The sequence below is a fragment of the Haemaphysalis longicornis genome, unplaced genomic scaffold (genome assembly GCF_048455015.1).
Source record: "Haemaphysalis longicornis isolate Haplotype H1 unplaced genomic scaffold, Haemaphysalis longicornis Haplotype H1 scaffold_7, whole genome shotgun sequence".
Classification (NCBI taxonomy): Eukaryota; Metazoa; Arthropoda; class Arachnida; order Ixodida; family Ixodidae; genus Haemaphysalis; species Haemaphysalis longicornis.
This window is the reverse complement of record NW_027526422.1, coordinates 33803786-33819463: the sequence shown is the minus strand read 5'-3', so window position 1 is coordinate 33819463 and position 15678 is coordinate 33803786. Positions and strand designations below refer to the sequence as shown.

Below are 15678 nucleotides of genomic sequence, written 5' to 3'. Positions count from 1 at the left end.
CGTGCAGCTGATAGGTGTCCCGATGACTTTGAGTCATCCAGTTAGGCCACGAAGCTGAGGATCGATAAGCACGTACACTGCGTGTTGCGCCGCAGCATCGGTTGTAATGTCCGACGATTACGTCTTGGTGCACGACCAGGCACTGGTTTGCTCTGACATCACACCTGACGACATCGTAGAGGCCATCATAGAAAAAGGGATTGCCACGAATGACTAGGCGAGCAGTGATGAAGAGCTTGCACAGGAGCCAAGCGTTACGAGGACCAACTCTTGTTCAAGCCTACAAGTACAAGAGCGGCGCCGCAGTGGCAGCCGAAGACTGGCACGAAGGCGAGAGCTCTTGTTCAAGCTTACAAGTACAAGAGCGGCACCGCACCCACTGAACGCAAGCACGTCTTGTATAGGTCTAAAAATTATCTTGTCTAGCTGTTCAAGACATCTTGATCTTTACATTGGGACAGCTATAGATACCACACTTCTATACGACATCTTGGCAAGACCTTTAAGATTTCTACGCAACATCTGATCGAGATTTTTATAGACATTGGCAAGAGCCATCCTGTAGCTCGGTTAACGCGACGCTACGCCTGAGCTACAAGACGCCTGCAAGATATTCTTGACGGCATCTCAGAGACCCGCCGCGGTGGCTCAGTGGCTAAGGCGTTGTGCTGCTGAGCTCGAGGTCGCAGGTTCGATTCCCGGTCGCGGCGGCGGCTTTTCTGATGGAAGTGAAACGCAAAACATTATTCCAGAGCTCTCTTTTCCTAATACTGCCCGGGTAGGAAATGTTAAATTTGGCCGCACTGGCCACTCTACCTTCAGGCACGTTTCTGCCATTTTGAATTACGCGGGCAGCTTTCTGAGGCACATTTAATACCTATTCTTTTCGCTTGTTTTTGTGTGCTGTGATATTAAATTTAGGTGCATTTGATTATGCTATTTTATTTTTATGTTAATTTTGTGCATTTTATTAAAAATTGTCATACTTAACGCCATTTTTTTGTTTACTGCGGCTTGGCTCAAACCGCAAATAACGGACGCGGGTAGATTAAACGGACGCATAAATTCCCTCGTGGGACGTGCTACGCGAGAAAAAAGTTACATAGCGAAGGTTAAGATGGTCTACAACATCTGAAGTGCCGGCGAGACGTTACAAGCGGCTTATTCTGCTGTAATGGTACAAGCGAACGCCTGTGCAGCATGGAAGTGGAACAGTTCTACGGCTGCTACCTCCTTTACTGTACGAACCCAAAATACAAAGGGCACACCTACATTGGATTCACAGTGGACCCCAACAGAAGGATAAAGCAACACAACAAGGGCTTGAAGGCTGGAGGAGCTTGGCGCACAAGCTGTAAAGGCCCGTGGTGAGGAACGCTGGCGCGTTATTTAAAAATACATATTCACTAACGGGCCGTGTTGTCTGTTTTCACGGGCTGCGCGGCCTCGCTTTTTCGGGTGTTCCAAAAAAGCTTGTTTATTAAATGCACTGCTACCGCTGTTGAATAAGGTCCTGTGCCAGATTACATACACGGACCTTAGTCGCATCAAGTTGAAGTCTTCGACGGGTGCCGCAAAACATTGCAGTGCTGCGCTCAAAGACGAACATTTTAAATTTCTGTCAATTTTGTGCAAAACTTGTGCGCGACTTATTGCACGGTAACTTTTCCATCAGCATATGTTACTGATCAATAATTAGGAAAACAAGCTTTAGTCGGTTAATACTAACTCAATGCAATAAATATCCTTTGTTGTCGTTTTGGGATCCTTTCAGGGACATGGCACTGATTATACACGGCTTCCCGAACGAAATATCAGCCTTACGAGTAAGTTTATTTGCGTCATTATCATCTCGTAGCGCCCAGAAGTCTATACTCTGTCGCATATTAAAGGCATGAATTTTTATACCAACATATTTTGATCAGTTTGCACGTTCTATTTTTTCTGGGAATCTAAGGTGGGTCATTTTGCCTGTGAACATATTCGCTTTGGAAGCAACGAGAAATTATCTCTGCCAGGAAAGATTGAAGAATACTAACAGAGGCAAGATGATAGGTAACCCAGAATGCAATAGTTACTTTTTTCAGTTTTTCATGGTATGATTACACTGCAAGCAATGCAAAGTTGTGAGCTTATACACTCACTGTGCTCTACTAGTGAATTCCACCAACAACACAAGGCCTGCAGTGATGCATAAATTGCATAGAAAAATTACAGCAAGGCAGACAGCGTTGGAAGCTACACTTTAGCTAGATCTAGTTATATTAGGGTTACAAGCTTCGTTTTTACATATGCAGTCTTGGCCACAAGTCGCCGGGCCACTATGCTCGTCACCTATGCTGGAAAACTCAACCTGATCATAATCCTAAAACCTTTCCAAATTCGGTCATTAACAAAGCAAATAGTTGTAATGAAGATCCTGCTTTAAGTTCTTTGATGTAGAATGGCTGTCATCGTAGCTTGAGAACTTTTGAACTTGACAGTACCTGCGTTAGATCTTAGAAACTTGCTAATGCTGAATCCTCAAGCCAGCAGTGTGAATCTGGTTGCCACCAGTTTTGCAAATACTATTTTGCAGCGTCTTTCCCCCCATACAAGTTTTATTAATGGTCAAAGCAAACGGAATTAACTGTAAGCACTAAGAGGTTTCACAATGATCTATCAGGAATGCTTATTTGGGCTGATGGTGTCAATAATGGTGTAATTAAAAAAAAAACAGTTGTGTCAATAAGTAAAGACTGACGGTGTCAACAAGTAGACATAAAAACAAGATGTCAATACTTATCATAAACCTTCCGGTCAAAGTGAGCACTATAAACTCTTTGTGGTGTTGAACTGAACTTTTTTTCACACCGCAGTTTGAGTGGGCTTGGCAGCATCCAGAGCGATCTCGTCGGCTTGGCCACGTCGGCCAAAAGCTCCGCAAGGAAACTCGATTCGCGTACTTGTTTAGGGTCGTCTCCCACATGCTGCGGGCGGTCCCGTGGGTGAGGCTGCCACTGACCATTCAGTGGCTCATTGAAGACTATCAGATCGACTTTCAGGTGGGTACCACGTTTTCAATTCGATTCAAGATACTGTGGAACGAAGTGGTGCTCAGTTAGTCAACTAGTGAGTGAGATAATGTGCGGTAAACTTGGGTGATAGGGAGAAGCACCTTACTGACTATCAGCTGTTTTTATTACACTGAGGTACGAGAGCAGAACATGGGCACAAAAGCATGAATGCAATATTAACATAGGTATAGAAGTAAACTATAGGTGTAAGAACAGAAAAAATAAAGTCGATGTGGTTAGAAATATTCAAATCTTATGAGGTTTAATATGGCGGGGTAAATTTATCTTTTGTGTCCATTCTCTCAGAACTCCAGCTTACATGCTGTGAATCTAAATGAAGTCATGGGTTGCTGTGCAGTGATGTATAACCAAAAGCTGTCCTGTGTAACCAGTGTTTATACATATGGTTGCAAGGAAGAGTAAGTTGTAGAAGGCAAACATTTGTGCCTACAGAGCTTAAACCTTCTCCAAGGCTGGAGAGGTTAATTATGCATTGATTATTGCTCAATTCCAAAACATCCTTGACATGTGCACATGTTGATGTGAATGCCATCTGGCACTAGTCAAAAAGAGGAAGAAAAAATGAATGGTGTTTGGGGATTAAGCTTTTGCAATTTCCACATTTGAGCTAGTTAGTGCAAATTCACCTTGGAAAATCTTTCCAACAACAACATATTCAGTAGTAGAGAGACACGCACCATCACAGAAAGAATAACTTAATTTTTGCATTCTTGTTAGTTGCTGTGCAGTTTTTTCAAGATAAAGAACTTTGCTTTTAATTCCTAGTTCTGGGTTTCTGTGCTGTTTCCCACCTGTGCATTTTTAGCATGGCCAAGTGCAGAGAACATGCCTACTGAGTGCACATCACAAGTTTGCACGAAACAACCAGGGAAAAGTCCAGAACTTGAACAGGTTGACAATTTCTGAGTAACCATTATACTTGCTGAATCTTGATGTTCGTTTCAAAGGTAAATCTGGTTGCTTTATGATAACCCCTTCACCACTTGAAGGTATCACGATGCTTGCAAAAAAATTCAGTTTGTTGGTGCCATGTAAACTCAGGTAAAGTTAGAGAGAGGCCCAAACACTTAGCATAGAGGCTTGCATTTTCTGGCTGTGATCTGAGGAGGAACAACAAAAGCATCTATCATCTTTTAAAGATCATCAAGACAGGTGAGTGAGGGAATTGGTTGCGTAGCGCAAGGCCTGCTAGAAAGAAATTTCTTGCTGCTTTTTAGAAATGGCTGCTTTACATAGGAAGGCAAAAAGTAGAGGCCTAAGATAAGCACGCCTGCAGCAACCTTACCGCCGTTTGTTGTAATTTTGCCTGAAACACTTTGACGGCAGGAAAAAAGAGGTTTCTACAATCAGGGCTTCTTTCAGTGATTAAGAATACGTTTGCTCATCACTGTCTTTTGCAGCCTGATTTTAGCCCCCCACTCCACATGGCCATTGCAGTCGGGCCTGTCCGGGCAGTCCGTGCTCCTGCAATCCAAGCCCCAATCTCCACAGCACCGACCTGCATCGTGTGCCGTGAACCAGTGGAGCGCAGAAAGAGCCTCGTTGAGTGTCCTCATCCGGAGTGCCACGCTGCTTCCCACCTGTGTTGCCTCGCTAGACTTTTCCTAAAGAACGACGCCGGTCAGACTATACCAGTGAGTGGTGACTGCCCCAAGTGCAAGAGGTGGCTGCTTTGGGGCGACGTGGTGCGTCACAACAGATGCAACCGCCCAAAACCTAAAGCTCCTAGTAGCTCTGACTGACTAGCAAAATCATGGATAGGTGCATCCTTTAGTCTCTTACTGCCCCTTTCTTTAAGTTTAGAAGCTGCAGAACAAAAAATTTGGCCGCATATGCGCTTACTTTACTGCAAATGGTGTCAGAAGGGGATAGCATTCTTGCCGCCCTTTCCAAGTAGAGCCCTGCTTCGAATTTTCTAATTTTAGGGATTAGACACGCCAAAGTTACACCTGGGCCATGAGGCACACCATAGTGGAGTGCTATATTGATTTAAGCCACCTCGGAATCCTTAATTCGTGCCGAAATCTCGACACAGAGGCATTTTTGTTATTCGCCATGTATCAGAAAAGTGGTCACCGCCATCGAGTCCATACCCCCGGCTTGGCAATATCATGCCTTAGCCACTGAGCCACTGTGGCGGCTTAAAGCCACTCTTTGTCCTCCTTCTCTCCCACCCTACCCCCTTCACATCCTCCTGCCCTCATATCCTTCCCCCTCCCACTGCACTCCTCTTTCTAGTCCTCCTCCTCTGGTTCACTTGATCTATCTGTGGGTCATGTGCTCCACCAGTGATTCATGGGGGGGGGGCACTTTATGAAGCCCGAGCCCGACCCGGGACCGTAACACCTAGCTCGGACCTGGCCAGGGCGTTCGTTAGTGAACCTTTCCCGCCTGGGCTTAGGCACTCAAAAAAATTTGTTTATTACATTTGGTTGAATTTCTTCATAGTGGGCAATAAGATGGAGCGTCTAGTCTGTACAGCACGTGATGAACTGAAATGCAAAAAATTAAAGAAGGGCACATACTTTAGCTTACCCCATCTTCAGTTCACGGCACATCAGTGTAATAACAGCTCGTACTCTTACATGAGAGACACCATCAGCTTTGATGACCATATTCTTGGCAGCTTCATGTGGTTGTTTCGACCACGATTTGGCATTACTGAAATTTTTCGTTCTTCGGTTTAGTCCACGAGTACGTACGTGCATTGAAATGTTTTACCTGCAGTGTTTGCTCAGCAGTGGGGTTTCTTTAGCACGCAAGTTCGATTCCTGGCCACGGCAGCCACATTTCAATCAGTGTGATATCTAGACGTAGGGGCAAAGCTCTAGGCTGTCTAAATTAATCTCTTTCCCACAGGGGCGCGACATTTTACTCCGGGCATTCCCAAGGGAGGCCGACGACACACCTCCAATCGCCTCGTTAAGCCAGTCAGTCCCAAAAACATACACGGACATCTTATATCATTATCGCTGGGAGCGCCTCCTTTACCATCCTCCTCACCCATCACTCAATACACAAGACTCTTGAATCTGGCGCCGAATCCAAACACAGACCTACTACAACATGGCAATTTTGCATCATGTTTCACCAACTGTTTTTCCCTACAACTGCACAACATGCAATACACCAAACACCACCTATCACCTCGTATGAGAATGCATCAAACATCCCAGCCCAATTCCATCACCTACATTGGAGCAGTGGGAGTGCAGGCTGACCAGCTTTCAGCTCGAGGATCAGGAGTACCTGATCTCCCGGGCGAGGGCTGCTGGGGGGCCTGAAGGCGGCGTGGGCTGAGGCCACCACCCACTCTCCTTCCCCCTCCTCTTTCCCTTAGAAAAATAAATGTTATTCCTCCTCCTCCTCCTTCTCCTCCCACAGGGGCATTCCTTGTAATCGTATCTTTGGTATGTAATGCCCCGAAATATAAAATCCTGATACAGTACATGAAATGCCGTTAAAATTACAGTATAGTGAGGATCAGACCAAACAAAACACGTTTTTAAAACAATGCGTGCAACTATCATCAAGAATCGCATAAAAATAAACTCTTAACATACCTTTAATGCTCTTTTCTACACTTCATGTCGAAACTATTAACGGCCAGGCCCATGAATTCAAGCCTGAGCCCGGCCCAAGCCTGTGGCATTGAGCCCGGGCCTGCCGATTATCGACTTAAGGCGGTGCCCGGGCTTCCGGGTCACCCCGGGCCTGTGCAGTGCTCTAGTGGTCACTAATAATTTGTGGATCACGGTTTGCTGGTTGGTAACACATCCAGAGATCATGGGACCAACTGGTGTGTCGCTCGTTGGTCCCCATCATCATCACCCACAGCCCAATTGTGTCCACTGCAGGACGAAGGCCAGGGATGTCCAACCACTCTTGTCTTATTGAGTCTATTCTATGCCCCCGAAATTTCCGTATTTCCATCTCTCCATAGGGTCTTTGGTCTCCCCTTAATTTGTTTTCCATCTCTCGGCATTCGCGCCATTAAGGAATGGTCCACTGGTTTGCCATCATTAACATCACATTCTTATGCTTGATTTGAACTGGAATGTCTTTGACCTGAGTTTGTTGCCTGATCTGTAATGTAGGCCATTGTTGGAGAGTATAAAGCGACCCCCCAGGAGTTGTGAGTCAGTCATTTATTCACTTACGAGCTGGTCCATCCATAAAATTTCATGCTGATTTGGATGCAGACAGACAGACCGACCAATATTTACATGTTTGGCTAGCACCACAAGGAGTGTAGTCTTTAAAAGTTGTTTGTGGTGATGACATTCTGTGAGCTTTTTAGCACAAAAGCTCACAATAATGAGGAGAGTCGAATTCGAGTTACATTTAACTTATCTTTTCATCGTATTATCTGCCACAAAAGCTTGGAGAACATAGAGTGTAACTAGGGGCCAGACATCTACTGAAAGGGTTGTTCATGAGTGAGAGAATGCCTACCACATGTTTATGAAGACTCTTCAATCACATTTTAATGTAATTGGTTGGTGGGTGGAGAATCACCTGCTTGTGTATGCATCGAATGTATGAAGTGTGAAACCACATGGAGCGACAGTGAACAGTCCTTTGACAGCGACGGGCGACGTGTCGGAGAGTGCCAACAATGCTACAAGCCTGGCAACAAGCAGCTTTTGCCCAGTTGGGAACGTAGTGATGCACTCGCCAATTACATCTGCAAAAGGCTCAAGCCTTCACATCGCTCCCTTGTGATTAATTTTGCAATTTCTGCAGTTACTCCCTGTGTGCTCTGAACTTTTGTAGCTTATGGTATGTTTACATAATGGGGCCCAGTGATACAAAAAAAAAAGTGCTTCTTTAGTGTTTTAATGAGTGTAGATGTCTGTGCTGCTGTACGTAGATTGTAATTCATGCAGTTTTCATTCTAGAAGTGCGACAATGCTGAAGAAATTAAACTTTTGTGGACGAACAAATTCATTGGCTAAGCCAAGAAATGGTTTGTTGTTATTTTGTTGTCCTCTGTGCAGACCAATGTTTATTTGCTGTCTAGACAACCCTAGCTTGACATTGTAAATATTGAGTGCCTTGCGGGAAGCATTGTCCCAATTTCAAAGGTACCGGTATGGTGCTCATTGTAGCGTTTTTATCGCAGTTGTGGGCATTAAATGATGTTAAGAATAAGGAGTGGCAAAAATATTCAGACACTGAACCCGCAGAAGCTATCAAGATGGTTTATTCGAAACACTTGTTTGGCAAGATGCAAGCAAACGTGATGGTGTGAAGTTCTTAATGCTGCATTTTTTTTTTAAACACAATATCGTTAATCCCTTAACAACATCAGCTATCCTATTTCCACAAGTTTTGTTTACTGCAGTTCAAGTAACGCACATTGTTGTACAGTCCACCTTAAATTAAATGAGCCAAGTGCCACAAGTTTTGTTTAGTGCAGTTCAAGTAATGCTCATTTTTGTACAGTTTAACTTCAATTGAATGAAACAAAGTCACCACAACCCTGATTATTTCGTCAAATCAGGATGTTTATCCAATAGTGAAAGACAGCTAGTTAAACTAAGCCAGTAAGAACAAGCACAGAAAATGCAAGTTTACTTCTGAAGATCAAATCTCATTACACGGCAATTCACCAGATCGCATGCACACACACACGTGTCCGAAATTACAGCCATTGCAGTAGCGTATTTTGCTCAGCGTATGCGCTGTTGACCAGAGCTGCCTTCTGTCAATTTGGTTTCTACCAGTGACACCACTTACAAACGATAAACTGTTGCATCAATCAAATGCCTCAGCAGAAGAGCTATCACAGTATACTCAGGTAGCTTGGCAAAAGCTTAAGAACTGATACATTTACAAGTTTCTGTTCTTTCTATGTATAACTTTGACACATGTACCAGAAAAGCATGGGATCGCAGAACAATCCAAAACATAGTTATCAGTTTCTGGCTGCTGACACAAGTGGCATCTAACAAATGGGGGGGAGGGCAAACATTCATTTTTATGTCCAGCCAAGCGTTCTAATACACATTCACTTTAAATGCTTACAGACCTTGCAGTACCGACTACTCAGATGTGAAAAAGTTTTTCGGGGAATGAAGTGTCAAATGTGTCACATGTCAGTATTTCATGATGCAAGACAAACTGTCCAAACAAATATTGAATGATAATTCAGTCACTGCTGCTGTACAGCTTTATTATTCTCTTCATGATCACACACACACGCACACACACACACACACACATATATATATATATATATATATATATATATATATATATATATATATAGCAGAACAGAGAGATACGGGACGAGGGACTCGGTAAAGATACATATCAAGGTTGCAGTCGTCATTTCCAGTGCTATTCGGCTTTTTTCGAAATATATAATAGGGCCGAATGACGTGTGCTTGTCACGTTTCTTTGATTCATTGATAAATAAGCGAAAATATAAGTCGAGAAAAAATCCGCCGTTTTCCGGGAGCGGGACTCGAACCCACATCTCCGCATAACCGGTGCGGTGCGTTCACCATTACGCTATCCCCACAGCGGCTTCTCTCTCGACTTTAAAGCGGGGGTTTATATTTACAAGAGCTCTGAGGCCGGTCAACTAGCGCCGCCCCTCGACTACCGCGGGAGACGTAGAACGTCTTCTTTCCCAGCGGCCGCCACGTAGAACGTGGTCGGAGGTCGGGGTTAGCAATTGGCATATCCGAACTGCTGGAGCCAGTGCCTCGCAATGCATGTAGCAGAACAGAGAGATACGGGACGAGGGACTCGGTAAAGATACATATCAAGGTTGCAGTCGTCATTTCCAGTGCTATTCGGCTTTTTTCGAAATATATAATAGGGCCGAATGACGTGTGCTTGTCACGTTTCTTTGATTCATTGATAAATAAGCGAAAATATAAGTCGAGAAAAAATCCGCCGTTTTCCGGGAGCGGGACTCGAACCCACATCTCCGCATAACCGGTTATGCGGAGATGTGGGTTCGAGTCCCGCTCCCGGAAAACGGCGGATTTTTTCTCGACTTATATTTTCGCTTATTTATCAATGAATCAAAGAAACGTGACAAGCACACGTCATTCGGCCCTATTATATATTTCGAAAAAAGCCGAATAGCACTGGAAATGACGACTGCAACCTTGATATGTATATATATATATATATATATATATATATATATATATATATATATACTGTACATATGCAAGAATGAGCAAAACGAATTCACAACATAACCCACACTTCAAAAAGTACGAAATCAATCTCACTAGAACTTATTTATAAAAATCTACAAATTTTCTGTACAATGCATGCATTTATTTGCAAAGAAGGCATTATAGACATGTCTTCCTACACAGCAATAAGTAACCAGATTGAAGATATGGAAGCGCAGGATGGAAGAGGGCATCCACAGACATTTTTTTTTCAAGAAAGAGGGGGGAAGGTGCATATCGTACCTATGTTATCAGGGTTGGGGAATGAAACTACTGTCCTTGCAAAATAATGTGAAAAAAAAAAATTCACATGATCATATTGCAATTCTAGACAGCTGTCATGAATGGGTCAAGGATTGCTCGGAGAGGCACGAGCCAAGTGCTACCGTTTGCAAACGCACAAAGCAATGCATTGAAAGGGCCACATTTAAACTAAAAATGGGGAGAGGAACAAGTGCAAACAAAAGGCTATCTGCACAAAAGCATGCGGTCACATACCCAATCAGGGAATCGGCCAATCAAAAGCACAAAAAGCACATACCGAATCAAGGGATCGGCCAATCAACTGCAGACAGTGAAAATAAATAGAATTCTTATTTAATTGCAAGGCGCTTAGAAAAGATAATTTAGACCGGTTGGAAAGAGTTTTGGATCCGTAAACGATGATCTGAACAGCACTGCCTCTGCATCCGTTGGCACGGCTCTCTTGTGTGCAGGTGCTGTGCCACAGGATTGTCCACCACACTTCACCGGCCCCTCGCCGCAACAACATACCAATCAGCTTTTTTACCAATCTAAACTTCATTGAAATAAGGTTCCTTACAGCACCAAACTCAGAAGCAGGGAAGTACTTTTCCTCCCCCCCCCCCCTGTGGATGCCCTTAGATGAGTTTTCACACGTTGCATCAACTTCCTTACAGTATTTCCAAAACTCTTCTCATTGAAGCATGCCAGTTTATACCATAATTTTTTAACTATCAAGGTAGTTCTCAACACCATGGCAATTTTAATTTCTAGGCATGCTTTGTTAGCAGTAATCGTATTGTTTTTATGCTTTTTCACTCATTTATTGATGTATTAGTCTTGTATATAGTTATGTAGCCGGAACACCCCCCCCCCCCCCCTTACCTTCGTTTTTTGTACAAGTTTGCCAACCCTCATATAGGGCATCCTCCTTTGAGGCCCTTGAGGTATGAAAATAAAAATAAATTTTGGGTGCATTTGTAATTGCAAACTTGCTTCCTTAATTTGTGAAGTGTCAAAGGCAACTGAAATATCTGGCAGCTGCTGTAAAGCCTGTAGTCAAATACAACTTAATCTGAGTGCTGTGTCGAAACAAATAAGCGTTTATTTTCTACGGGAATGCGACGTTCTACAACGACAGGTCAGGATTTCTGCATAGGCAGTACTGCACACCAAAAGTTTTTCTCAATCACAAAAGCCCAAAACCATTGATGCAATGCAGCTGGAAAACGAAGAGCACAATTTCTTTTCCCGCCTTCATTACATCATCTCCTTTAGCTCGGTGCCAAGGGCAATTATCTTTTCCCTCAACAGCTTGGCCTGGTACCGTTCCATGCAATGCTTCACATGCTCGACATGTTCCTGCTTCCCAGGAGGCAGCAGGTCGAGCAGCTGCACAGGCGTCAGCACTTCACTTAGGTACGAGAGGGCAGCTTCCGAAATGTGGCTGTAGACGGACCCTTTCTTTTTCTTACAAGCTTGCAGCTTGTCACTCACGTCCGTGTACAAGGAGGCCCACTCTGCACTGTCCTCCGGAAACTTGCTCTCCATGAAGCCCAGCACGGCGCTCGGGTAGGACTTGAGAAGCAGTGAGCGTGCCTGACCGGGCGGCAGGCACAGCACCTTCAGCGAGACGTAGTTGTCGGACACCGCGAGCGACGACTTTTCCAACAACTCCAGGACCTGCGAGCGCAGAGAGGCCGACAGCAGATCCGAGTAGAGCAGGGACTGCATCCGAAGCAGTTCATCCCAGCAGCTGGAACAGGCACAGCATTCGGCCAGGTTCATGGTGGTCGAGTACTGGTCGCATGTCTTGGTGACGGCTCGACCGAAAAAGGGGGGAAGTTCTAGAAGCCATGCGGGCCGGTTCCCAAACAGCGTCGTTGGCTTTGTGTGGACCAACTGCGAGAGCGTTTGCTGGGGGCTCCCAGAACCACTGTAGGGCGCCAGCTTTCCCACGTACACCTTGACTAGCATCATGAGCAGGTGGGGGTAGGCCTGGGCGTTGGTTCGCTTGCTGGACAGGATGGCCTCGAGGAACTCTCTGAGCAGCGGCACGCAGTGGGGCTCGGACCCGGGGCTTGCGTGCTGGAGAATGAGGACAATCTGCTCGGGCGACATCGTGCCGGCATTCTTCAGGTGGACGAGCATGGAGAAATAGACATCCGGCCTAGTGAGCTTGACAAGCTGGCCCAGTTGTGTGAGGTACTGGTCCTTGTGAATGAGCTCATGCAAGTCCAAGAGTACCGGCGTTAGAAACTCCTTGGAGAGAGTCTTCAGCAGGTTCTGTGCCATGTCCGCATTCTGTGCTTGAAGCAGCAAGTGTGCAACTGCCAGGCTGTCTGCGGCGTAGCCCTGGCTTTGTCTTCTGTTGGCTAGCCTTTTCCTGAGCCGGTTCAGGGCCTTATCAGAGCTGAAGGCCGTGATGCCAGAACACAGTACGAGCTTGTGCATGTACTCTGGGCATTCTTCTGCAAAGATTTCAAGTATGGTGTCGGCCAGTGAAGGGGACACGGGCTTCTTGGCAGGCGAAGGAGGAGGCTGGGCGCAAACTAGTTTGACGTACTGTACAATAACTTTTGTCAGGGTGGTATGGCTCACAATACCTTTAAAGAACAGTATCCTATTCACAATTGTTTCCATGTTTGCTTCTGACAGCGCATAATAGGATGCCGCACAGTCTTTCTCAGTTGACGCATCGCTCTTTAGGAAAATGTCCCCCAGGATACAGCAGGCATCTGCGTATGTGGCGAGGAACTCGGAACTGCACGAGTACTTTCCGTGCGATGAGACGCACACTTTCAGAAGACGAAGCCCTTCCTTGATAGCATTTACATATGCTAACTCGTCTTCTTTCCTGGTCTTACTTGCAGCCTCTTCGAGGTCATAAAAGAAACGATTTATGGCAGGCTTTAAGAGAGAATACAACGTGCACGACGGCTCCGAGGCCTCTCCGCTGGTGACACCACTTGCAGTGGCTAGCACTAGATGCTGGTCTGCTATGAGCAAGGTTTTGATTCCCAAGAAAGGTCGCAAACCAACCATCATGGTCGGTCTCCCAAACCTATCTGTGCTTGTTTCAGCAGCATCTGGCAGCTCACATGGAACGGGAACTGTGTACGTCTCTAGCCCAGCACCTGTGAGAGCGTGAAGGAAGCAGGCGTCGATTGCCACGCTTTCTGCTTCCTTCGAATATGAGTAAATGCTCACAAGTTCCGAGACGCCACTCAAGGTGTAAAAGTAGCCGTGCGTCTCGGAGGACACTAGACAGGCTAATGTTTTTAGTTTGTTGAATACCCTCGAGTGCAAGACGGATGCTGCAGTCTCCAGGGGAGTAGATATTGCCTCTGTGAGTGGGTCTAACATGCTAGCACCCTTGCTGTCATTAACATAGTACGGCACCCAATGGAATGCTTTCAAGTGCCGATTAGCTTTGGTGCAGAATTTCCTGTAAAGCAGCATGACTGCGGAGACTTCGTCAATGGAAGAGATGAGGTCAGTGTCGGGACTGACGGTCACAAAAACATTGCAAACTGCCGGAGGATTAACCCTGGGTCCAAGTATGACCACGTCGGCATCTTTATCTGCGCCAGCCTCTTCCATAGACTTGAGGGTCAGCTGTACAGGGAAGCATGAAGGATGCAGGACAGCCTTCCATTCTTGCTCCCAACCTGCATTTGCCCATTCTACTGAGTCCTCAGAGTCAAATTTCAACTCAACGTAGTGCGCATCGTCCACAACAGGGCTGCTTAAATCGTGAGTATTTGTGGGTGCCTGCTTTTTCTTCTGCTTGACAGGAACACTCTGGGCAGTGGCGAACAAATTTTCTGCGTCCGTTTTTAGACAAATCTTGAGCACGAGTAGCTCGCTGTCAGAACAGCAGGCTACATGATCTTCGCAGACGTGAAGGCTGTTCGGATGGAAGCTTACTTTGAGCACTAACAGCAGCTCGAAGTCGTTGTAGGACTGCTTTCTCGCTACGTCGTAGCGATTTCGTAAAACAAACACGGAGACAGAACTACCACTCGCTACTACGCTCGTGCCCGACTGGCGGCAACATCCAATGCAAGAAACAGCAGGCCGCTTCGAAGGCAGCTCGACTATTTCGAGGCGGCTGTCGGCAGCCCCGTTGCTTGCTGGTTGGGATCCAGCGTCTCTTGTCTTCGGGACCTGGTTGCAGGGCTCGACCCACCAGTTGAAATATGCGCGCACGTGGAACATGTCGACCGACCGCGACATTTCTTTCTCCAATGTCAGGACAAAGTTGGCGCCCTCGCAGTACACGATCGTCAGCGCCTGATCAGTGGTCGGAAAGGCCATCAACAGCTGTCCCTTCGAATTCAGATCACGCACTTCGATGTTCATTCTGGAGGTGGCGATAAGCAGTTTGTCGCCAGCCGCGCACATCGACACAATGTCCTTGTCTTCCGTGGTGAAGACGTCCTGGGAAACGAAATTGTGACATGCCAACATCCGAGAGTTGGTACTGCTGGGCGCTTCACCCAAGCCTTCCATGGCGGGAGACGCGGCGGAGCAAACGTTTTCTCACTGCTTGTAGCTTTAGCAACTTCAGTTTTCAGTGGCGCGTTTATTGTCTCTAGCAGCGCTGACTTCGGGCGGCTGCACGATCCCGGGAGCGATGTCGTAGAAAATTACGCCCGTGTCGCCACCCTGCAGGGCTAGGGTCACTTTGGGGGCAGACGGCAAGCACGACAGAAGGTTCTGTATCGCTTCGAAGTTCAGCGTAACGCTAACTGAGACAGGAACCAAAACCGTAGATTCGGCGTCCTTCGTTCGCTTGCCCTGCAAGTAGTGTGTGTTGCACTCCCTGCAGAGCTTCGCCTCTATTTCCCACCAGTCGCTCGTTTCACTCAGGTAGTTGAAGACATTCTTCGCTATACGTGCCTGCGCCTCTGGACTGCACATTTTACAACATAGAAACAACTGTGCCTTGACAAGCTGCACTGTGCCGGCTTTGCCACGATCTTTTGTCTGTGCCACTGTGCCACGATCTTTTATCTTCTGACAGCAGCTTTCACTGCACAGCACAGCGGCACAGCTGGCTGCCAAACCTAAATGCACTAAAAAAAATATTAATAACTATTCGAGTGTTAAATTTAAAAATACACGTTATTTTAGCTTTATTTTTTATTGGC

At 45.9% G+C, this 15678-nt stretch overlaps 2 protein-coding genes across 3 annotated transcripts; one reads left to right on the top strand and one right to left on the bottom strand.

The window, feature by feature from the left end:
• Positions 1-1005: 1005 nt before the first annotated feature.
• Positions 1006-8044, top strand: Slx1 (structure-specific endonuclease subunit SLX1). 2 transcript variants are annotated; one of them, XM_077676660.1, is made up of 4 exons: positions 1006-1367; positions 1775-1826; positions 2859-3044; positions 4515-4835. In XM_077676660.1, the coding sequence occupies exons 1-4, from the start codon at positions 1201-1203 to the stop codon at positions 4683-4685; spliced, it is 576 nt and encodes a 191-aa protein (XP_077532786.1). In that variant the 5' UTR covers positions 1006-1200; the 3' UTR covers positions 4686-4835. The 2 variants fall into 2 exon arrangements, with proteins under 2 accessions (XP_077532786.1, XP_077532785.1); XM_077676659.1 differs by having other exon boundaries at positions 1008-1367; positions 4478-8044.
• A 3354-nt stretch (positions 8045-11398) lies between these two features.
• On the bottom strand, positions 11399-15498 carry LOC144145155 (BLOC-2 complex member HPS3). The gene has a single exon (XM_077676658.1). It carries the CDS (start codon positions 15035-15037, stop codon positions 11783-11785), a length of 3255 nt encoding a protein of 1084 aa, XP_077532784.1. The 5' UTR covers positions 15038-15498; the 3' UTR covers positions 11399-11782.
• Between the last annotated feature and the right edge of the window lie 180 nt (positions 15499-15678).